Source organism: Prionailurus viverrinus, chromosome B3 (assembly GCF_022837055.1).
Source record: "Prionailurus viverrinus isolate Anna chromosome B3, UM_Priviv_1.0, whole genome shotgun sequence".
NCBI lineage: Eukaryota > Metazoa > Chordata > Mammalia > Carnivora > Felidae > Prionailurus > Prionailurus viverrinus.
In genome coordinates, this window is record NC_062566.1 from 141,069,039 (window position 1) to 141,093,035 (window position 23,997).

The 23,997-nt window shown below is 46.1% G+C and overlaps 1 protein-coding gene across 27 annotated transcripts in view; it reads left to right on the forward strand.

The window, feature by feature from the left end:
• The window catches only part of KLC1 (kinesin light chain 1), a 67,975-nt gene that overhangs the window by 24,263 nt on the left and 19,715 nt on the right, over positions 1 to 23,997 (forward strand). For 24 of the 27 annotated variants that reach the window (XR_007153355.1, XR_007153356.1, XM_047864494.1 and 21 more), the window contains 11 exons: positions 5,647 to 5,908; positions 8,177 to 8,407; positions 11,756 to 11,834; positions 12,341 to 12,566; positions 15,175 to 15,262; positions 15,898 to 15,999; positions 18,007 to 18,180; positions 18,327 to 18,426; positions 20,960 to 21,009; positions 21,089 to 21,156; positions 22,164 to 22,272. Coding sequence is in view for 25 of the 27 variants with exons in the window: in XM_047864515.1 (XP_047720471.1) it covers positions 5,647 to 5,908; positions 8,177 to 8,407; positions 11,756 to 11,834; positions 12,341 to 12,566; positions 15,175 to 15,262; positions 15,898 to 15,999; positions 18,007 to 18,180; positions 18,327 to 18,426; positions 20,960 to 21,009; positions 21,089 to 21,156; positions 22,164 to 22,272 (1,489 nt within the window). In the remaining 2 variants the exon portion in view is untranslated. Of the gene's footprint in view, positions 1 to 1,828; positions 1,918 to 5,157; positions 5,257 to 5,646; positions 5,909 to 8,176; positions 8,408 to 11,755; positions 11,835 to 12,340; positions 12,567 to 15,174; positions 15,263 to 15,897; positions 16,000 to 18,006; positions 18,181 to 18,326; positions 18,427 to 20,959; positions 21,010 to 21,088; positions 21,157 to 22,163; positions 22,273 to 23,997 lie in introns of those variants that run through there. The other 3 variants (XM_047864516.1, XM_047864518.1, XM_047864517.1) reach the window with 3 other exon arrangements.

Here is a 23,997-nt window from a genome sequence, read left to right on the forward strand (position 1 = left end):
TGTTTATTTTTAGTAATCTCTACACGCAACGTGGGGCTCAAACTCATGACCCTGAGATCAAGAGTCACACGCTCTACCGACTGAGCCAGCCAAGTGCCCCAGATTTGGTTTTCTTCAAATGTGTTGACTTATTCTTTAAATGTATTTACTTACTTGAGGTATCACCTCAGTTAAACGATTAAATTTCCCCATTTTGTTGTGATTTTTTTTCCTGTCTATGAATCCTTACCTGGTAGGATTTTGCTATTCCTGTTTAAACTCTTTGCCCCTCCCCATTTTTTCTCTTTTGCATAAGCAAAACTGCCCTCTCTTCCCCTTTTATCAGCCTCCACTCGAACCTCTAAAGATAGGACAATGACCATCTTTGTGATTGGTTGGGATTTAATTTTTTTTTTTTTTAAGTTTTAAATGTTAGATCTGCTATAGTTAACATGCAGCGTGATGTTAGTTTGAGGTGGAGAATATAGTGATTCGACAATTGCATAGGTCCCCTGGTGGTCATCCCAAGTGCACTCCTTAATCCCTATCACTTACTTCTCCCATCCCCCCATCTACCTCCCTGCTGGTGGCCATCAGTGTGTTCTCTGTAGTTAGGAGTCTGTTTCTTGGTTTGCCTCTCTCTGTCTTTCCTTTCTTGTTTGTTTTGTTTCTTAAATTCCACATATGAGTGAAATCATATGGGATTTGTCTCTCTCTGACTTATTTCACTTAGCGTTACACCCTCTAGATCCGTAGAGGTTGCAAGTGGCAAGATTTCCTTCTTTTTTTTTAATGGCTGAGTAATACTCCATTTTTGTCCATTCATCAGTCCATAGACATTTGGGCTTACCATAATTTGGCTATTGTTGATAATGCGGATGTAAACATTGGGGTGCGTGTATCCCTTCAAATTAGTGTTTTTGTATTTTTCGGGTAAATACCTGGTAGTTCAGTTACTGGATTGTAGGGTAGTTCTGTTTTTAACTTTCTGAGGAATGGACAGGATTCATGGACATTGACACGATTTACTGCCCATTCATGCCGAGACAGGTGGTTTGAGTAATGAAGTTGCTCTCACTTCTCACTAGAGTCTCCAGACTCTCCTTTGCATCCCCGAGTTTAATAGTGTCTGAAAAGACTGAGAAGGTGCTGGCTGGGTGTTTTGCTTTCCAGGGAGAGGCATGAGCCTCATTCTGGCAGAGGGCTAGGGAAGAGAGTGCAGCGTATCTGCTGGGCTGTGATCATGCCACTACCACCGAGTTGTCTTCCCTTTCCTGGCACTGCCCAGCCCCATTCATTCTCCCCGCAGGCTCCTGCCTTCAGAAATGCAGCTGTCCTCTGGCTTACTCCCCTGGACTCTGGCCTTGTCACCACGAGCCTCGAGCACCATGACCTGTGGCCTGACGAGGCTGCTCGCAGGCAGTGGGTGCTTTCCCGCCTCTGCCCTGGCCCCTGTTGCTCCCCTGGCTGGGAGTGCCCTCCGCACTCCCGTCTGGAGGAGATGGGCTCATCTGGTAAGACTGCCTTACCTCACTCAGGAGCGGTTTCTTCGTGTGTCTGGCCTCCCCTCTCCAGTGGAGGTGCCTGCTGTCCCCCCCCCGCCCCAGTTCGTGCTCCCACCTCTCAGGTCCCGACAGTGCCTTTAGCTCTTGCTGCTCGTATATGCTTAGTTTATCTTCTGGTAGCCTGTGGGTCCCAGCTGTCTGCATTCTAGGCCCTAGCTTGGAGTTTCATAAGACACTTGGATCTTCTAGTTTGGGGAAAAAAAGACTAAAATGTTGCATCATTTGGAAATTGCTGCCAAAGGTGGAGAGGGAGGTCTTCAGTTTGATTTTCCTCTTTTCTCTAGAGACGCCTGCTCTGGACATCCACCTCTTCACCATCCTCCTCACTGTGCATGGCGATCAGGCTGACACTTTGACGTAGTGCCGTTGAGATGTGAGCATTGGAAGCTGCTCCTGAAATGTTTTGTTAATTTGTTCAGCAAATATGTAGTTAGCATTTACTGTGTGACAGACTGAGACCGAGGCGGCCTGCTCTCCTGGATTTGCAGTGGGGTTGGAGAGCCATAAAGTAAATATATGACAGATGTAATGGCAATACAGACTGTCAGGTAGAGGAGTTACCTCTGTTCTTTTGTTGTTTTCTGAGTTCTTTGTGGTACAGAGGTGGATTTCTCTGAATAGTCCTACAGAGATAGCCTCTAAATTTCAAGAGAAGTTGGCTCCCTTTATTTTCAGCTGGTCAGTTAAAAGGATTACTGTTTTTTTTTTAATTTAATTTTTAATTTTTAAAAATTTACATCCATACTAGCATATAGTGCAACACTGATTTCAGGAGTAGGTTCTTTAGTGCCCCTCCCCCACTTAGCCCCCCCCCCCACAACCCCTCCCATAACCCTCAGTTTGTTCTCCATATTTATGAGTCTCTTCTGTTTTGTCCCCCTCCCTGTTTTTATATTATTTTTGTTTCCCTTCCCTTATGTTCGTCTGTTTTGTCTCTTAAAGTCCTCATATGAGTGAAGTCATGTGATTTTTGTCCTTCTCTGACTAATTTCACTTAGCATAATACCCTCCAGTTCCATCCACGTAGTTGCAAATGGCAAGATTTCATTCTTTTTGATTGCTGAGTAATACTCCATTGTGTGTGTGTGTGTGTGTGTGTGTGTATATATGTATATATATATACACATACATATACACACACACACACACATCTTCTTTATCCATTCATCTGTTGATGGACATTTGAGCTCTTTCCATACTTTGGCTACTGTTGATAGTGCTGCTATAAACATGGGGGTGCCTGTGTCCCTTCGAAACAGCACACCTGCATCCCGTGGATAAATGCCTAGTAGTGCAGTTGCTGGGTCGTAAGGTAGTTCTATTTTTAGTGTTGTGAGGAACCTCCATACTGTTTTCCAGAGTGGCTGCACCAGCTTGCATTCCCAAGGAATTGACTTTTTGCAGTTATGCAAAAATAGCAATTTTCCACTGTAAAACTGTGTGTAGTTGTTAACATGGCCCTTTCATTAACTGCTTGGAGCCTTTACTCCCGAATCCTGGAATGAGTGGCCTGTATTTGGTGCTTTGACACTGCTTCCCTTCACGCACCACTATCAGTACCTGCGTTCACCAGGTGGTCTGCCAGGGCTCAGGAGCTGCCCTAGGGCCTGTGATTTAGTGGGGCATGAGATAAGGTCCCTGACCTTTTTTTTTTTTTTTTTAATGTTTTTATTTATTTTTGAGAGAAAGAGACAGAGTGCCAGTGGAGTAGGGGCAGAAAGAGGGAGACAGCCGATCTGAAGCAGGCTCTGAGCTGACAGCAGCGAGCTCAGTGTGGGGCTCGAACTCATGAGCCATGAGATCATGACCTGAGCTCAAGTTGGACTTCTAACTGACGGAGCCACCCAGGTGCTCTGAGTCCCTTGCTTTTTATTTTTTTGTGTGTTTTAAGAGCTTATATATTTGTTTTGAGGGAGAGAGCAGGAGAGAGTGCACGGGGGAGGGGCAGAGAGAGAGGGAGAGAGAGAATCCCAAGCAGGCTCCATATGGTCAGCACAGAGCCCGACGCAGGGCTCCATCCCACGAACTGTGAGATCACGACCTGAGCTGAAATCAAGAGCCAGATGCTCGGAGCACCTGGGTGGCTCAGTCAGTTAAGTGTCTGACTTCAGCTCAGGTCATGATCTCACAGTTTGTGAGTTTGAGCCCTGTATCGGGCTCTGTGCTGACAGCTCAGAGTCTGCTTCCTATCCTCTGTTCCTCTCTCTCTGCCTCCTCCCCCCCCCCCCCCCGACTCACTCAAAAAATAAACATTAAAAAAAAAAGTCAGATGCTCAACCAACTGAGCCACCCAGGTGCCCCCCCCACCCCCCTTGCCTTTAAGTAGAGCTTACATTCAAGGCTGGAAGGCAGTATGTGGAAACAAACAAGATTTCAGGTGGTGCTAAGTGCTCTGGAGGAAATTACTTTGATGTGTAATCTGACTTCAATCCCTGTCCGTGAACAACCTTTCTTTTTTAAATGTTTTTTAAATTTTTTTAAGGTTTAAAAAAAATTAAAAATTTTTTTAATGTTTATTTACTTTTGAGATAGAGCGTGACCAGGGGAGGGTCAGAGAGAGAGGGAGACACAGAATCCAAAGCAGGCTCCCGGCTCTGAGCTGTCAGAGCCTGATGCAGGGCTCGAACTCAAGGACAGTGAGATCATGACCTGAGCCCAAGTCAGAGGCTTAACCAACTGAGCCACCCGGGTGCCCCATAAAAATCTTTTTTATTTAAAAGAGGGAGAATGAGGGAGGGAGGGTCAGAGAGAGGGAGAGAGTGGGAGAGAGAATCCCAAGCAGGCTCTGCACTGTTAGTGCAGAGCCCAATGTGGGGCTCAAACTCACGAACTGAGATCAGGACCTGAGCTGAAATCAAGTGTCCGATGCTTAACCAACTGAACCACCCAGGTGCCCCCTGAACAACCTTCTTTAATATTCACTGTGGCTTTTTCTTTTCTTTTCTTTTCTTTTCTTTTCTTTTCTTTTCTTTTCTTTTCTTTTCTTTTCTTTTCTTTTTTTGTTTTTAATTTTTTTTTTTGTTTATTTATTTTTAGAGAGAAAGCACAAGTGGGGGAGGGGCAGAAAGAGAGAGACACAAAATCTGAAGCAGCTCCAGGCTCTGAGCTGTCAGAGCCTGATGCAGGGCTCGAACCCACAGGCTGTGAGATCATGACAGACGCTCAGCAGACTGAACCACCCAGGCACCCTGTCCCTCTCCTTTTTCTCTTTCTCTTTCTCGTCCTCGTCCTCGTCCTCGTCCTCGTCCTCGTCCTCGTCCTCGTCCTCGTCCTCGTCCTCGTCCTCGTCCTCGTCCTCTTCCTCCCTCCCTCCCTCCCTCCCTAAAACTGAGTTATGGGATTTAAAAACATCCACAAACCTAGACAGTTGGTAAAGTGGGGACAGTTGCTTAGTGTCCACAGTCACCGTGATTTTGCTGATGCTGTTTTATGCCCCTTTCATTTTTCTTTCTCATTGTAGTATTTTAGAGCCCGTTCCAGACACTGTATGATTGCATGAAATCTTGTTGGCCTCTCGGCTATTCCGATCCCAGAGGCCCGCGGGGCCCCCGTTCTCCTTGAGTCTTTACCGTGCTGATGACCCTGCTCATGTCACTCTCTCACCGTGTTTCAGACGGACCTAGTCCTTCTCCTGCTACTCTGATTGTTCCCATGTTCCTTTGCTGGTTTTCTTCCTTCTTCCAACTGTGACCACTTCTCAAGGCTTTGTCTGGTAAATATGTTACCAAGAATTTACTGTCCTTTCTGCATTTCATTAAGGGGGAAAAAAGCTTGCAAACATTCAGAGAACTTTTGTTCACTGAGGCTTTGTGCTTTGGAAATGCCATTTGGTGGTTTTGCTGCTTTTAATCTTTGGCATTAATTTCAGTTGCTGTCATTTGTTCCATTAAAAAGAATCCAGACCTAAGCCAGAAAAATAATTAAATTGGTCTGCACAGGGAAAACAAACAGTACAGTATTTCAACAAGTCACAAATACATGTTTATTATTCACCTAAAAAAATGTTAATTTAAGACTCTTCACACAATTTTTTTTATTAAAGATGTAACATAAATCAAACCTGTAATGAGATACCTAATTTGTTTTCCTTTTTCCATTCTAGAATGTATGACAACATGTCCACAATGGTGTATATAAAGGAAGACAAGTTGGAGAAGCTTACACAGGATGAGATTATTTCTAAGACAAAGCAAGTGATTCAGGGGCTGGAAGCTCTGAAGAACGAGCATAATTCCATTTTACAAAGTTTACTGGAAACACTGAAGTGTTTGAAGAAAGATGATGAAAGTAATCTGGTGGAGGAGAAATCAAACATGATCCGGAAGTCACTGGAAATGCTGGAGCTTGGCCTGAGTGAGGCACAGGTATACGTGAGGTCGCCTCAGACAGGAACATGCACTTGACAGTCTGGAGAAATGGAGACTTCATCTGAAATACGTAGTTTAATTAAACTAGAGGGAAGATACTTACAGAGTAACAGAGATCAGCTTGTATGTAATATAAATGATGATTGATTTGGGTACGTCGTAAGTTTTAACAAGCAGAGGCAGTAAAATAGAGGTAACCCTGTTTGTCATTTAGGATTTGATTTTGGCTGCATAGGTCATAAATGAAAACAGTGGCTTAAACATCACAGACATGTATAAGAGAAATACCAAGGTAGGCCGCCCCAGACAGGTTGTGTAGCTGCACAGTCCTCAGGGATGGCCAGGCCTCTGCATTGTGCTGCACACAGCTTTTTTTGTGGAGTCAGAGCTGCAACCTTTTATGGAGTCCAGCTGCAGCCACGTGGCCACATTCTAGGATAGGGAAGGGACAGGAAGGGTGTGCCTCCTCCCTTTACTTCCTCCAGCTGGTACACAGCATTGCTTACATTTCTTTGGCCACACCTTGTTTCATGGCCACACCTAGTTGTGAGGGAGACTGGGGAATGCTGCCCTGCCCACTTACATTTCCACCTTCTTAAGCCTAAGGAAGAAGGGAGAATGGATATTGCCAACAGCTAATAGTCTCTGCAGTACCCTAAGACAAGATTGCTAAACCTTTGTGGGTTTGTTTGTTTTTTAAGTGCTTGAATTTATTTATTTTTGAGAGAGAGAGGGCAGCGGAGGGGCAGAGAGAGGACAGAAGACGCCAAGGGAGCTCTGTGCTGATAGCAGAGAGTTCCACATGGGCCTCAAACTCACAAACCGTGAGATCATGGCCTGAGCCACCCAGGTGCCCCTAAACCTTTGTTGTTGTTGTTTTTTTTTTTTTTTTTAAATGTTTCTTTATTTTTGAGACAGAGAGAGAGCATGAACGGGGGAGGGTCAGAGAGAGAGGGAGACACAGAATCCGAAGCAGGCTCCAGGCTCTGAGCTGTCAGCACAGAGCCCGACGCGGGGCTCGAACTCACGGACCGTGAGATCATGACCTGAGCCGAAGTCGGAAGCTCAACCGACTGAGCCACCCACGTGCCCCTAAACCTTTGTTTTTTGACTAAACCTTTGTTTTTATCATGCTGGACATACAGGTGAAAAATTAGAAACAGCTAGGTGGTAACTGTTCCCCTGATAACTGTTGGCTCTGCCAGCACATTTCAGGTAAATTTACATACACTGAAATTTGGCCTCTCTTTTTCTTGGCTTTCCTCTTGTGCGGTGAATGAAGAAAGAAGTGGGGCCTGCTAGGTTCCTAAGTCCCACATCCATGAAGAGGACACTGTTCTATTCCACAGTGACTATCCATACCCTCATTCTAGAGTTTTTCATTCCCACTGTGTGAAAGACTAATTGTGGAACTTTTGACTGTGTTTGCTTATTGTGAATCTGTTATAAGGCAAATTCTGTTGAAAAGTGATATGAATATGGACTTGCTTTTTAGTTTGGCAAGTACTAGGGTTAAGAACAAAGGAGAAAAAAGCCTTACTTTCTGGAGTTCAGGTTTGAAACTAGGAGGATGGTAGAGGGAAAGGCAGTTGCATGGTCTAAAGACAGAACGGACCGGGGCCGACTTTTCCCAGCTCACTCTGCGCGTATACTTCTAGGAGCTTGCTAATGCCTCAGGCAGGCCTGTCCCTGAAACTAATCAGTGTACCACAGGCAGAGCCCTGGGGCCCTCACCAGATTTTACAGCCTGGACTTAAGCTTATGAATGCAAAGTACATTCTGACAGCCTGGCGAGCTACAAAGATTTCTTCCCTTACCTTGGAACATCAAAGATTTGTCTGCCCGCCCTTCTCTAGCTCCTAGCTCCGTCACCAGCCCCTCCCCGAGTGACCCCCGTACACATATGCCTGCTTGGGCACACACTCTCAGATGTGGAAAAGGGTCTCTGAGAAATTATGTTGGATCCACTTAGATAGAAAGTAGAAAAGTAACAGTTTTGTCAGAAGAGTTAGCTGTGTGTCCATTGCTAGTCTATTTGAGATGCTGTCAAGTGGCAGAGCAGCGTGGGGTTCCTGTAGATGTTTTGAGCACGCGCCCCTGTGTACGTGAGACCGAGGGTGGGAAGGGAAGTGAGCAGCAGTGGTACTTGTCTGTGTCGCAGCACATCCCTGCCCGTGTGAGGAGAGCAGGCACAGAGTGTGCGTGGGCGGGAGGGGGACGTGTGGGCCGGACCCTGCAGTGCTGTCAGCGCTTCTGTCTGTCCAGGTTATGATGGCTTTGTCCAATCACCTGAATGCTGTCGAGTCGGAGAAACAGAAGCTGCGGGCACAGGTTCGTCGCCTGTGCCAGGAGAATCAGTGGCTGCGGGATGAATTGGCCAACACGCAGCAGAAGTTACAGAAGAGTGAGCAATCTGTGGCTCAACTGGAGGAAGAAAAGAAGCATCTGGAATTCATGAATCAGTTAAAAAAATACGATGATGACATCTCTCCATCTGTAAGTGGTTCAGAAGGAATGCAGTATTGACAGTTAACCCTGCTGTAGTTAGTAGGTTCTTTTAGTAAAGCCGTCGGTGTTTTCTGCCCCCGCTTTAGTGGTTGCATCATGCAAGACCAGAGATTCTAACTTTTGGGACTTAGTCCCTGGGCAAGTCATGGAGGTTCTCCTTGCCATGTGCTTTTCATATATGTGTTTGCAAGTTCTTTTTTTTTTTTTTTTTTAAGTTTATTTTTGAAAGAGAGAGAGAGAGCACATGCGTGTGAGCGAGGGAGGGACAGAGACAGAGAGAGAAAGAGAGAATGAATGAATGAGTGAATCTATCCCAAGCAGGATCCAGACTGTCAGCGCAGAGCCCGACGTGGGGCTTGATCTCAGGAACTATGAGATCATGACCTGAGCCGAAATCAAGAGTTGGACACTCAACCGGCTGAGCCCCCTGGGTGCCCCTCATGTGTGTTTTAGAACAGTGGTCAGAAACGTAAGAATACTTTGTAAATGTGAGGCACGATGCACAGAGGCACTTGACAAGGTTTGTCCCGGCTGGAGATCTCTTGGACATTTTAACCCATGGGGTCTGGCTTCCACACCCAGCGCACTGCTGGAGCTCTCTCAGGTCAGCGTGGGTCCCACGCAGTCATTTGTCATCTAGCCTTGTAATCTGTAACTAAGTCTGTGGCCTGTGGTGCTATGGGTCTTGACTTTCTCTTTGAGACTCTCTTCCCCCTGCTCCCAGGACACCACCTGGGTCTCCTGCTCCCTCACTCCTGCTTCCTTCTTGCCTACTTCTGCTGGGAATGTTAGGGTTCACCAGGGATTTTGCTTTTCTCCTTTTTTGTTGATTCTCTTTGGTGGTTCATCTCAGTCTTGATTATTTTCCATCCACCATTTTTATCTGTTCAGTTAACAACTTTAAAAGAAATTTTGGACTAATTTCATTATTATTTTTTATTATTAATTATTTTTTAAATGTTTATTTTGAGACAGCGTGCACGTGCACAAGCAGGGAGGGAAAGAGAGATAGAAAAACAAAGCAGATGCCAGGCTCCAAGCTGTCAGTGCAGAGCCCAATGTGGGGCTCGAACCCACAAACTGTAAGATCACGACCTGAGCTGAAATCAGATGCCTAACCGACTGAGCCACCCAGCCACCCTGTAGTAATTTTAGATTCACAGAAAAGTTGAAAAGATAGTGAAGAGAATTCCCATATATCCTTTACTCAGTTTCCCCTAATGTCACATCTCCCGTCACCACGGTGCATGTCTTCATCCACTCTGGCCACTCTGATGGAACACCATAGGCCGCGTGACTTACTTCTCCTGATTCCGAGATCAGGGTGTCAGCAGTCGGGTGCTTGGCGAGGGCCTTTTTCCTGGCTGTGTCCTCACATGGCCTCCCTTCGTGCGTGGGTAGAGGAGGAGAGCGAGAGGGCAGTCTAGCGTCTTTTCCTTTTTCCTCTTCGTGTGAGGAAGGACACCAGTCCTGTCACGACGGCCCCATCCTCATGACTTCATCTAACCCACGTTGCCTCTGAAAGGCCCCTTCTCCACGCGCCATCATGTTGAAGGTTAGGGCTTTAGTAGAGGATTTGGGAGGGGGCGGGGGCACATCAGTCCACAGCACCCCGTTTGATTAGGCTTGCCGTATTGCTCCCTCGTGGAGTAACTGAACGTTTTGCTATACACTGCTGTTGGAATGAGAATAAATGGAGATGCTGAAGCCAGCCAGCGATTCACCTAGAGTACTGGATAGTTTGGGAAGCTTTCATAGAGACTTTGAAAACTTTTTATTTTGAAAAATATCTGGCTTGGGGAAGTGAGCTAACAGTGAGCTAACTCTGTCCGTCAGCATCTACACAAACGACTGTTTCTTGTGAACTGTGTTCGAATACGCGGCATACCTCATGCCACGTTCCCCTGCTGCTGGGCCTATCCCCCTGGCATGAGGACAGACTCCTGTGGAATCCAGGGCCAGGTCAAGTCGGGCAGTTTAACACGGGCACAGTCGTCACCTGCTCTTCACTTTGTCCTGATTGTCTTGGCAGAGCCCTTCGTAGCACTGTTTCACCATGGCAGTGTCTGGTTCACTTAGTCGTCATTCATCTGAAACTGGTCTTTTTTTTTTTTTTTTTTTAATGTTTATTTATTTTAAGAGAGAGAGACAGAGTGGTGCGTGAGCGGGGAAGGGGCAGAGAGAGAGAATCCCAAGCAGGCTCCTTGCTGTCAGTGCGGAGCCAGACGTGGAGCTCAATCCCACGAATTCTGGGATCCTGACCTGAGCCAAAATCTAGAGTTGGACGCTCAACCGACTGAGTCGCCCAGACGCCCCTGTAACAGGTCCTTTTCAAAAGAAGCAAAAAACCCCACCTTTCTTCGCTTTTCATAACATAGGTATCTTTGAAGAGTATAGGCCAGTTGCTTCATAGATTGTTCTGCAGTGTGGGTTTGTGTGATGTTTCTCTGTGAGTGTATTTAGACGACGCATCCCAGACAGGAATCTTATCTAGGTGACTTCTGTGTACTTCTTAGATTAACCTGTCCAGATGCGAGTGATGTGACCTGCCCCCGGGGTGATGCTGATTTCTCACTTGGTCAAGCTGTTGTGTCTTCTGTCCATTGTGTAGCCCTGGTTTTGACCCCTGCGCTAATCTGTGGGGACACTTGAGTCACAGACTCAAAGCTGGCAGGTTTCAAACTGCTCTTAGGGATCTTGTGGTGGAGGCAGTGAGCAGGGAGGAGAGATCTAGCCTCCAGGTCTGTGGCATTCAGAGATGGGCCGTTTTGGTCTGTTTTTACATACTTGGTTTCCAAGTAAAATGTATTTCAAGTAAGAGTTTCCCCTTCTCTATTTGAATTTCTTCAGAATGCAGTGAAGAATCTAAGGCAGCCTTTTGCCCCCCTCGCCCCCCGCCCACCTTCCTTTAATGTTTGAGTTCTAGTCCTGCATGCTTTGTATTACTCTTTGCTAAATTGATGGATAAGCCAAATTGTGGATAATCCTGTGTTTTATTTTGTTTATTTTTTGTTGAATCATATTTATTCTCAGAAATGTCTAGTGTTTAAAACATAACTTTATAAGGTTATACATGTGAAATCTCCATGATGACAGTACATTTTATAGAACAAATATAAAATGTTTTTGTGACTTAACACAGTCCTCTGTTGTTTTTAGTCTTCCGATTTATTATCCACCATCTTTTCTAGGTTTTCCAAGTATGCACTATATTTGATTTTAAAAACTGATGATTTTTTCTAAGATTTTTTGTTAAAATGAAATTTACACTAATGATTTCCAGTATAGGATTTATAGCACTCGTAAGACTAAAGTTGTCCTGGGTTGATTTTATAGGAGGACAAAGACACTGATTCCACCAAAGAACCTCTGGATGACCTTTTCCCAAATGATGACGACGAACCCGGCCAAGGAAGTAAGTTGGCGAAGGGGAGTGGTTAAGTGGCAGCCTAGAAACAGAAGGTGGTTTGTCCTGTTGTGATGTCATTGTCACAATCAGTGGGCATCTTTGCGCCGGTGGCCTGCCTCACGGGAGCAGCCCTCTGTGCACTTGGATGGCGTTATGTTTCCCAAAAGAACTTCAGAGAGTTTCTTGGTGGGACACAGTAGTACGTTAGACCGGCCCCTGCGAGATAGGGTCGTGCATAGACGGTTCAGACGTGAAGTGTGGACTCTTACGGGGTTGGAAAGGCAGAATTAGTTTGGTGCCGAGGGCAGTCTGACTGCTCTGTTGGGGGCATCACACCACCCCTGACAAGTTACTGATGTTACGCAGCCTGCCTGGGGAGTGCTGCGTGGGTGTCCGTAGCGTGGGGCCCAAGTGCCACCCTGGACCAAAGCTAGAGAAGAAAGGTGTCATTCAGTGGTGTCGTCCGGATGATTTCCTCTCGGCACATCTCAAGTGAAACTCTGTCTGTGCAGTCCAGCAGCAACACAGCAGTGCAGCGGCCGCGGCGCAGCAGGGTGGCTACGAGATCCCGGCGCGCCTGCGCACTCTGCACAACCTGGTCATCCAGTACGCCTCCCAGGGGCGCTACGAGGTGGCCGTGCCGCTCTGCAAGCAGGCCCTGGAGGACCTGGAGAAGACTTCGGGCCACGACCACCCGGACGTGGCTACCATGCTGAACATCCTGGCCTTGGTGTACAGGCTAGTAGTTCTCATTTTCTCCTCTGGTCTTTCCTGGAGGCCGTGTTTTTAATGAACTTGCCCGTAAGCTGCTTCACCAGCTTTATTGTTCACTTCTCCTCAAACAGCCAGGGGGTTAAATTCAAAATACTCAGCGAGCTCTATGGCGAGGCTGTCACCCTGTGGAACAGATGCTGCCCAAAACGACCTAGGTCAGCCTTTCTAGAATAGCCCACATGCACCCTTCACTCTGGCCAAAGTCAACTCTTGATTTTTTCCAGCAGGCTCCGTACCAGGTTTCTTTTCTCCAGAACAGCCTTCCCACCTGTCTGTCAGCTCTCTCTCTTTTCTGAGTCTCGGATCCCACTCTCCCTTTGCCCCTGTTGTGTCGCCAGAGCCCTTAACCGCTGCCTTTCTTCTGGCGCCTGTGCACTGTGCTCGGCATCGGGGCTGTCTGCGCTTTGTTCTCTCTTCTCCCAGAGTCGTGTCCCTTAAAGGTGGGGACCAGCCTGTGTCTGTGTCCCTGTCTCTCCCGTCACTCCAGCACGCTTCCTCCCTTAGGAGCCCCTGGCGAACACTTTGAAGGGAATTGAGGAATTAGCCTTTATGGCCCAGGGAATGACATGTTGGAGCCCTTTGTGCGTGTCTCTTAGCTCACCTAACCTGAACTAGATCAGAGACGGGTGAGTGGGGACCTGAGGAGGGGAAAGTTACTACTCACATAGTAGGAGTGGTTTGCTGTGGCCCTTCCAGTTTTGTGGGTTGCAGATAAAGGGTTTGTGTTTCTTCATTGTCCCCATTCAACATGTTTGATACACACAAGTATAGGTAGGATTTTAGGCTGGTTCCTGTGAGGCCCTAAAGAGGAATATGTAATTCCTGTCCTCAAGGAGAAGCCAGAATACTGAATTTATTTTTTTATTAAAAAAAAAATTTAAAAAAAAAAATTTTTTTTTTTCAACGTTTATTTATTTTTGGGACAGAGAGACAGAGCATGAATGGGGGAGGGGCAGAGAGAGAGGGAGACACAGAATCGGAAACAGGCTCCAGGCTCCGAGCCATCAGCCCAGAGCCCGACGCGGGGCTCGAACTCACGGACCGCGAGATCGTGACCTGGCTGAAGTCGGACGCTCAACCGACTGCGCCACCCAGGCGCCCCCCCAAAATTTTTTTTAACGTTTATTTCTTATTGAGAAACAGAGACAGAGCATGAGCGTGGGAGGGGCAGAGAGAAGGGGAGACACAGAATCCGAAGCAGGCTCCAGGCTCTGAGCTGTCAGCACAGAGCCCCATGTGGGGCTCGAACTCACGGACCATGAGATCATGACCTGAGCCGAAGTCAGACGCTTAACCTACTGAGCCACCCAGGCGCCCCCAGAACACTGAATTTAAAGTCAGGACAACTCCGTTTGTATCTCTGCTAAATGGCCCCAAGACCAAAGATGTTGTCCGGAGCCTTTAACTTTTCTGAGTCTCGGTTTTCTTCCTGGTTTTCTTTCCTGGTGTGCTGGTTCAAGGAGTGCTGGCTGGGTTTCTTATGTGTTTGAGCTGAGGCTGCTTGTCCTTGGTTTGGGGACACGCCTGAGAACCAGTGTGGTTGCTCTTCGTGTGACTTCACTTTGGCCAATTGGTTTATAGTCCCTGACGTGTTATGGCACAGTTTAGAAGGGTGCTCAGTATACCTTGTCTCGTTTAGTTGTTGTTACTAATTATAAGTTTCTAGCAGGTTTTAAAACTGTCATACTTGCTGATTTTCGCAAGAAGTTTGAGCCAGTTCATAATGTGTAGTATAATTGTAGGATAATTGGAGGAAAAAATCTCAGTACGCTTGGCCAGAATTAGTGTGCTTCAGAGGTTCCATAGGCCTTCTGAACCCTTCCCATGTTTTGTAGGACAGACTGGATTCTGTAGGGCGAAGCCTTGCTGGGCAGCTCTTACTCAGTTAAGAAACATGTGTGCTAGCTTTTGTAATCACATTGTCAGTACATAAACCAAGGTGGGCAGAGGCTGAGTCTGGTCTGATGGTGTTTCTGTCTTACCACAGTCAAAAAAATATCCTCATTCCTCTTACTACAAGCAAATGGTGGCAAGTTGCATACCAGATTAAGACACTATAATGCACCATATTTATTTTTAACTAGCTTTTTCATTATACACATAGCATATCATTACCTTCCAAAGCAACTCTGTGAGTTAGGTCATACACTTCCTTTCTAGATGGGCTGATTGGGACTGTGGGAGGCTTCTTTGTGTCCCAAAGTCTTGTAGCCAGTAACTGGCAGAGCCTGGGCTCAGATGCTGGCATCAGTTCTATCTGTTAGAAGGTGAAGCTGTGCCCACTTTCTGGGCTGGCTCACTTGTTCTGTGTGGGGCAGCTCGCCTTGTGGGGGCGGCATTGTCCTGGTGATCTAGAGGGGAGGGCAAGCTTCAGAAACTAATCAGGCCTGGATTCCAGTTCACATTTATTGGTGGAAGCTTTTTCTTGTACACTAGAGGTGTTTTTATTAGTTTTAATTGTTGATTTATTTTTTAAATAGTTGAAGCTTTTATTTCTGTAGTTTCAAAATTACATTTTAAAAAGATGGAGTAAGCTATATCCAAAACACTTACTGTATGTCTTTCAATTTAGAGACCAGAATAAATACAAAGATGCCGCAAATCTACTGAACGATGCCTTGGCCATCCGTGAAAAAACTTTGGGCAAAGATCATCCCGCGGTTTGTATATCTGGTTCTTTCATTCTTTTTACATTTTATTTTCCCTATTTTTTTTTTTTTACCCAACTCATTTTAATATTAAACTCAACAGGGAAGGTTTAAGAGCTGCCTTTTCACTAGATGGCACAGGTAGGTGTCTTGACTTATTTGATAGCAGTGACAAACTTCAGTCCTGGGGACTCTGATATTTAGCATGTGCTGGTGCACACTCGTTCATCATCACCATCTCAAATGGATCACATACTTTTTTTTTTTTTGTCTTAAATCAAATTGCATGTACTTCTATAATTTTTTTTTCTGAAGAATTTATGTTACCTTCTTCTTAAAATCTGGTCAGATTTGCAAACAGATCTGTGTTTGCCTTGGTTGGGTTGGCTTTGTGGCTTCCAGTGAAATTAAAAAAAAAAAAAATCAAGATCATGTTGCTGATGTTGATTGTTGAATTTTTGTATTCTGCACTTTACTTCGTAGAATCTGTATATAGTGAATTGCTCTCTTGCTTTTAACCGAAGTCCTATTTCTTCCTTCGCTGAAGAGCACTTCACTGTGCACACTGGGCACCGACGGATGTGTGAGATCTGAAGTCCTGTCCGGTAGTCCTGTACCGCTCCTTGACGTTCCTTTTGTGTTGGTAGGTGGCGGCCACTCTGAATAACCTTGCAGTGCTGTACGGCAAGAGAGGGAAGTACAAAGAGGCCGAGCCGCTGTGTAAAAGAGCCCTGGAGATCAGAGAAAAGGTGCGGCCAGAGGAGTGGTGCTTATTGTCTTGAGATGTGGTGTTTTGTGTCTTCTAAGTATTTCAGATTTTAAGTTTTGAGAGATGACCCCTGTGGTATGCGGTGGCTGACCATTTCCTGAAAATAACTCATTGGATAAGGTATGAGGTGGACAGCCTGCAAAACACAGCCGATGGGCCCATTCACACCATTCACACCGGTGTTTAAGAGGGGTGGGGGTGTCCGTGTATGCCCGCCCTGCCTGATGTGGCCTGGGAATGCCTGCAGAAGGAGGAACTTCTGAGCACTGGCCGTGGAAGGCCTAAGGGCACACCATTTCACAATGGGGCATGTACCTGTCGAGAAGAAACACATTGAAATTTAAAAATAAAGTCACCAAATACGCTTGTAAAGCTTAAAAGATGAAGTTATTTTGAGAACTAAAGTGTAACTCAGAACTGTAGATGACGTCAGTGTCATGGATGTTAATTACGCCAGGAGCTACAGTTTATGGTAATTAGGTATTGGAAAAAATGTAGCTTGTCAATTCCAGCAGTAGGGAGGCTCAGGTGTCCGGTCCATTCCATGAATGACCAAGGGTAGTATTTTAACTTGGTATTTTTTGTGATTATTTACCCGCGATACTGCAAGGTCACTTAACTTTCAGCCATATGGCAAGGGGAAGTAAAAAATGGCTCATCATCAAATTATGCAGGAGAACTTCTTTTCTGCTGCTGTCTACATGATATTTATGAAACAAAATGGTCAGATTTTGAGTAGACTAGGGTTAAAGTCAAGGAGAACCCATAAGTATCAAATTAAGGATTATGAACTCTATACGGTGATCTACCAGATTCATTCGTACATAGTGGCTTTCATTTACTCATTTAGCAATGCGTGTTGAGTTCTTGGAGGCCCCTGCTTGGTTAGAGCTGGTGATTTACAAATCAGAGAGAAAGCTCCTTCCCGGGGGGCACAGGATGTAGTTGGCTTCCAGGATAGAATTCCAGGAGTGTGCAGAGAGCATGGGCCCCCCAAAGTCCCAGGAGGGTGGTGCACCGGGGATGGCTTCCCATAAGTGGTCAGTGTTTGTACTGAGTCTTAAACAAGGTTCACAGGCAGGGAGAGCAAGAGAGTGCAGAGAGGGAGGGAGGGGCAGCATGCCTTCTTGGGGAGGCACAAAGTTGAGAGAATGAATCCCTTGTCCAAGGTACTGAAGAAATAGTTTAGTGTTTATTCATCTGTGCGTCCATATCTCTGTGGATGCTGACATTTACACTGGTGAAGGAGATGTAACATTGGCACTCCTGGTTATAATGGGCAGTGGACTACATACATAAATGAGATAGTTTTGGTTAGTGATTCTTGCAAAGGAAAGAAACCAGGATGTTTGTGAGTTACCAGGGTGAGGGCGGGCCGGGGCTCCCTTCAGTCAGATGTAGGGAAGTGTGCCCTATGAGGGTTCTGCAGAGACCTGAGGGTTGATTAGTCAGTGGGTGGTGTGGTTGGGGGGACTGGGAGAAGGACGTCAGGCATCTGGGATGAGAGTTCGGGGAGCCCTGAAGGGGGAGTTTGCCACGTGAGGGGAAGTGGTTTGGGGTGACAGCAGAGGCTTAGTGCGAGTGGAAGAGTTGGAAATTCCCTTTGAAGGCTGTACACATCGGGATGAGTCTTGTGCAACAGCTGGAGTCAGAAAGGGCTCTTCCACACCTTGGCAGTTATACCAGCACAGCCTTTATAGAACAGTGTCCTCGTCTCTAGACCGTGCATGATCCACCACTGCCAGCTACTCTGTGGGCTTATTCTAAGAATTGAAGTTTAAAGCATGTACGGTTCCTTCTCACCCCCAAGAATAAGAGTTCTGGTGAAGTTATTTTTATTATTACAGGGCACAGGGAGGCATGGCATTAAGCCTGGAGGTTAGGCACAGTCCCGTTTCTGTTTAGAAGGATCTTTCTCGTAGGTGGAGAATGGATTGGATGGGAGTGAAACAAATCAGTGTTTCTAATACACTCTATTTTGTTCCAGGTTTTGGGAAAGGATCACCCCGATGTTGCTAAGCAGTTGAACAACTTGGCCTTACTGTGCCAGAATCAGGGCAAATATGAAGAAGTAGAATATTATTATCAAAGAGCCCTTGAGATCTACCAAACAAAACTGGGGCCTGACGACCCCAATGTGGCCAAAACAAAAAATAACCTGGTATGTTGATAGAGGCACACTCTGTAGATAGAGCCAGAATTCCTCTTCTTTGAACTTTTGAAGTTTGTTTTGTAATTTAGCCTGTAGGTAAGAGTGTATATTTCATTTATATATGAAGATTACTGAGTACTTTATTTTCTTTTAAGGCCTCCTGCTATCTGAAGCAAGGAAAATTCAAGCAAGCAGAAACACTGTACAAAGAGATTCTCACTCGTGCACACGAAAGGGAGTTCGGTTCTGTGGATGGTAAGAACTGCACTACTGCTGCTGAGCGTATACAGTTGTAGAATGCATTAAGAGCGATTTCCTGCTGGAACTTGGTAATACCCAAATCATCCTTATATTTTCAAGGGACAATGTAATTTGAATTTTAGAAATGATTTTGCAGATAGTGCTTAGAGGAGAGGACATGGCACAGTGTGCGTAGTCCTAGGCTCATTCACTCACCTACCAGCCAGTGAGCGTTGGAGAACACCCGCGTACTTGCTCTGATGTCACCAGTTACCCCAGGGTGTCGTGCCTCTTGTAGTGAGGGGTGATGGGCCACCCACCCCACATCTTGCTCATTGCCCTCTCCAGAGTCCAGCCTGGTTTCATGCACAGTTCAGAGCATTAACTCCAGAAAGTCTCTCTGGAGACATCAACGGTTCTGGGATTGTCCTGTTATCCTGGTTCTCAAAGTGCCAGCAGGGATCAGTAGCATCAGCACCACTTGTGACCTGTCAGACAGAAGTGCAAGTTGTCAACCCCATCCCAGGCCCACTGGATTATTAGACTGTCTTAAAGAGCCAAGGCCTGTCTCCATATTCCTTAAAGTATCATAGGTACTTAATACACAGTTTTGGAACAAATATTTTGTAGGATTTAAATTGCTCAATAAAACAGTATTTGTATGTCACATAAGGACCCCCCCCCCCCCCCCCACATCAGGTGTTACGTAAAGCATTTGGAATGAGGACAGTTGTTACTGGTGTGCAGGAAACCTCATAATGCATAGGGAAAGAGATTTTGGTTAATAAGTGTTTTCTTTATCCTTTATTTTTTATGTTTTTTTATTTATTTAGAGAACGAGTCGGGGAGGGGCGGGGGGGAGGGAATCAGAGGATCTGAAGCAGGCTCTGTGCCGACAGCAGAGAGCCCAATGCAGGGCTTGAACTCATGAACCATGAGATTGTGACCTGAGCCAAAGTTGGATGCTGAGCTAACTGAGCCACCCAGGCACCCCAATAAATACTTTCTTTTATAGAGAGTTCTTAGAAACCACTCTTGAAAGATCTTTGAAATGTATTAATACTATTTTTCTCCCGTTAGTAAGTGGAGCGGTAAATCTCTTTTACTCTGAGAATCTGGGAATGCCCCAGGCTCACCATTCTGAGCGTGGATTCTGTTTGCAGTTGACACAGGACGGGACAGCAAGTGCCTCCCCAGAGTCATACAGTTCACAGGGGCTTCCATATCTTCGCCTAACTGCGGAGGCTGTCTGGACTTTGTAGTGATTTCAGGTCCTTTCCTTAATGCTGCTTTTGCAAAATTCTGTTCTTGGGGAATATTTGTTTCCTTATGACTTGCTAGCTTCATTTTGCTAAAAACAGTAGTATAAAGTCCACAGCTAATTGGGTTCCAGTTAAAAAAGCAGTGTTCCTGTATTTGGATTTGCCTTCCATGCACATGTTAAAGTGTAGGACAGAAGGCATTTCTTTTTGGGCAAGATATGTGTGTCCTGTGGCCATCGATGTGTGACCTCCAGTCTCCCAGGGACCTGCTGCTCATGGTGCACGTACTGACATGTGCGACCTGTTGTGTTGTCTGGGAGTCGTGCTCTATAAGCTGGTGTGTAGTTGGCTATTCCAGCAACAGAATAGTTCGGAATAGTTCAGTTAGATACGGCTAACCCTGCACCCACAGTGCAGCCTCACATACTGTTCACTCTCTCAAGACCAGTATGTAAAATAGGCTTTAGTGTCCTGTGACATGCCAAGTAACAATCAGTTCTGTCGGGCAGTCTCGGTGTGTGATCTCGTTTCATTTTCTGAACATTCCTGTGAACTGGATCAAACCTTAATCCATTTTAGGAGCGAGGACACTGTAGACTAAGTGACTTGGGCCAGGGTAGGTGGTTAGTGAGCGGGTGACCTGGTGTGAGCATAGGTTTCTTCCTCGGGAGCCTGAAGCCGGTCCTTGAAAGGTTCCTGCGTGCAGACACGGAAGGTGAAGGTCACCCATGATTTCAAGTGTTTTCCTTCTTTCTGTGCCGATTGATTTACACGATTAAAACCATGCTTTACATATAATCACAAATACTGCTTATTTTTCTTCAGACTTGTACCCTAACCATTTTTCATGTCATAAAAATATTCTCATAAATGTCACTTTTCAGACTGCTTACCCTCCGTGGTGTGGTGTGGTGTGGTGTGGACACGCTGGTTGTCTAGACGCGCTGGATGGAGTGGCCTGGTATAGGTTCCGGAAGGTTAAGACCGTAAGGGAGTATCTCACATCTTTTGCCAGGTTCTCTCCAAGCATCTTATTCCTTTTTCTTGGACTTTTGTTTAATGCTAGCTTTGTCAAATTCTGAATACTCCCCAGTGTTACGTGAAGATTCGAGCACTAAAGTTTCATTGTAGGAGCCTCAGCATTCGTCAGGTTCGGTAGACAGTCGCCAATCTCTGCAGTTACGTCTGATTCTGCAGAGTTTCTACGGTCACTGAAACCTGGCAGCCTCCCCTCAGTGGGCTCTCCCGTGCTTCGATTTCATAGTATGTTATGTTTTCTCCTCTAGATGAAAATAAACCCATTTGGATGCACGCTGAAGAAAGAGAAGAATGCAAAGTAAGAACACGGTGTTTTGAGAGATTTTCTGAATTGAATACGTTGCTTTAAAAATAATTACTCATTTGTTATAATTTAGGGAAAGCAAAAGGATGGGACATCTTTTGGAGAATATGGCGGCTGGTACAAAGCCTGCAAAGTTGATAGGTATGTCTTTTTACCTAGAGAAATAGAACTACTTGGAAGGTGCTAGTGCTTTAAGGGCAGCCTGTAAATGACCGAACACGTAAAGTTCCGTAAGATGGTGTGCCTGCACAGCCCCCTGTTGTTTCAAATTCCCATCCAAAAACCTGTAATTTTGTGTTTTAAATGTTCATTTATTTAGAGAGACGGGGAGAGAGTGCTAGAGCATGTGCCTTGGGACGGGGGCAGAGAGAGAGAAAGAAAGAATCCCAAGCAGGCTCCATGCCGTCAGCACAGAGCCTGATGTGTGGCTTGAACTCACGAACCATGAGATCAGTGACCTGAGCCAAAATCAAGCATGGGATGCTTAATCTACACAGCCCTTCAGGCACCGTTTCTTTGTTTCTGTACCTTAAGCGCCTATTATTGTTAATAAGAAAGAAGTCTCTTGAAGTACTTACATATGCTGAAAGGAACTAGGTTTATTTCTAGTTTCTTAGTAAGGCTGTGGTTATGGGCAGAGGCACACTCTTCTTCACACACGTCGCACTCTTCCTGGCTCCCACGTGCTCATTCCGTCTCCCTCTATGTGGAGAGGAGGGAGACCGTGAACGGCAACGTTAGGAAAGCCGTGTCCTCTTTCCTGCCCCGCGCAGGATAAGCTCAGCCCCCAGGGGAGGCATGGTGGCTGCTAGCCACACCCGGCACAGCTGTTTCTGTTGCCAGAGGGCCTGGGGACAGCCACAGCCTGGAGGGCACACGGGCGTGTCCCAGCGGCAGCTCAGTGCAGCGTGCCCTGGCCCCTCAGAGAGTCTACGGCAAGGGTTGGAGTCGCCTCACTCTCTCACACAGCACTGGTAGGCAGGGGATCCTTGGCATAGAAGGACTGGTTTAGAATTTTGCTGCTTGAGAAAATACTGTAGAAACTGGAGTGTTTCTCACGAACGTGTCTTTTAGTCCTTTAGATTATGTGTTGTTGACAGTTCTGAAACTTGTATTTAATACTCTGTGTATCCTGGGCTTTCCTACAGTCCGACTGTTACAACTACTTTGAAAAACCTCGGGGCACTTTATAGACGACAAGGCAAATTTGAAGCTGCGGAAACATTGGAAGAAGCAGCCATGAGGTCCCGTAAACAGGTCAGTGACATGCCTCCTATTTTTAACTCGCCTGTTAGAGGTGTTTTTTTGTTTTGTAATTAAAAAAACTTTTTTTTTAATGTTTATTTTTTAAGAATGAGAGAGACAGAGCGTGAGTGTTTTTAATACTTACTTTTGAGAGAAAGAAACAGTGTGAGGTGGGGAGGGGCAGAGAGAGAGGGAGACAACAGAATCTGAAGCAGGCTCCAGGCTCTAAGCTGTCAGCACAGAGCCTGATGTGGGGCTTGAACCCAAGAACTGTGAGATCATGACCTGAGCCAAAGTCAGACACTTAACTGACTGAGCCACTCAGGTGCCCCAAGATATTTTTTTAAAGTTTATTTATGTATTTATTTTGAGAGAGAGAGAGAGAGAGAGCACACGCGCACATGAGAGGGGAGGGGCCGAGAGAGAGGGGGACAGAGAATACCAAGCAGGCTCCATGCTGTCAGCACAGAGCCTGATGTGGGGCTTGAACCCAAGAACTGTGAGATCATGACCCGAGCCGAAGTCGGATGCTTAACCAACTGAGCCACCCTAGACGCCCCTCACCGCTTAGAACTTTAATTGAATGGGTTGAATGAGTCTTTTTTTTTTTTTTTTTTTAATATTTATTTATTTTTGAGAGGAAGAAACGGAGTGTGAGTGAGTGGGAGAGGGGCAGAGAGAAGGAGACACACAATCAGAAGCAGGCTTCAGGCTCTGAGCCGTCAGCACAGAGCCCGACGCGGGGCTCGAACTCATGAGCAGTGAGATCACGACCCGAGCTGAAGTCGGACACTCAACCGACTGAGCCACCCAGACGCCCCGAATCAGTCTTTTTTAATATGACTTATCAAAAGCTTGACTTAGAAAATATTTAATATTTTAGTTTATACAAACAAAACTATATTATTTAAAAGGTCGTAACTATAGGGACGCCTGGGTGGCTCCGTGGGTTAAGTCCCTGAACTTGAACCAGGCGTTGGTCTCAGGATCTGGAGTTGAAGCCCCACGTTGGGCTCCGTGCTGGGTGTGAAGCCTACTTAAAAAAAGAAACAGACCATAACCATGACACCGAAAGCACAAGCAGCAAACGAAAACCTCGATCGGTTAGATTCACCAGGATTAGAAATGTGTGTGCACTCAAGGACACTGTTCAGATAGTGAAGATACCCACAGAATGGGTGGAAGTGTTTGCACATCACATCTGATGATGCTCTAGTGTCCAGAGTGTATAGAGACAGGAGGATTTCCTAGTTAAAGAATGAGCAGAGGAGGAGGAGCTGAGCAGACATTTCTCCAGAGATGGTGCACAGATGCCCACGGGCGTGGGCGGTGAAGTGCTCCCCATCGTCAGCCACCACCCTGCTTCACCCCCATGGGGACGGCTCGAGTGCGACACAGAATGTAACAGGTGTCGAGGGAAAGATGTAGAAGCTGGAGCCCCCATGCGCTTCTGGTGGGGACGCGAGGCGGCGCAGCCACCATGGACAGCAGCGTGGTGGCTTCGCAAGAAGGTGAACATGGGATCATCGGAGCGTTTTCCTTCATCTACTGAGGCGTTTAGTCATGTGAAATACGGTGTGAGGAGATGGAGGGAGGGGTGCCCTTCGTGCCCTTTAACGAGCAGCTTTCAGAGTAATGAGTAAGTGTGTTAACCCTGTGTGTGTATGTATTTTTGTGTTACCTTGTGGGCACACATGAGCGTGTGTATGTGTCTGTGTAAATATATAAAAATGTATG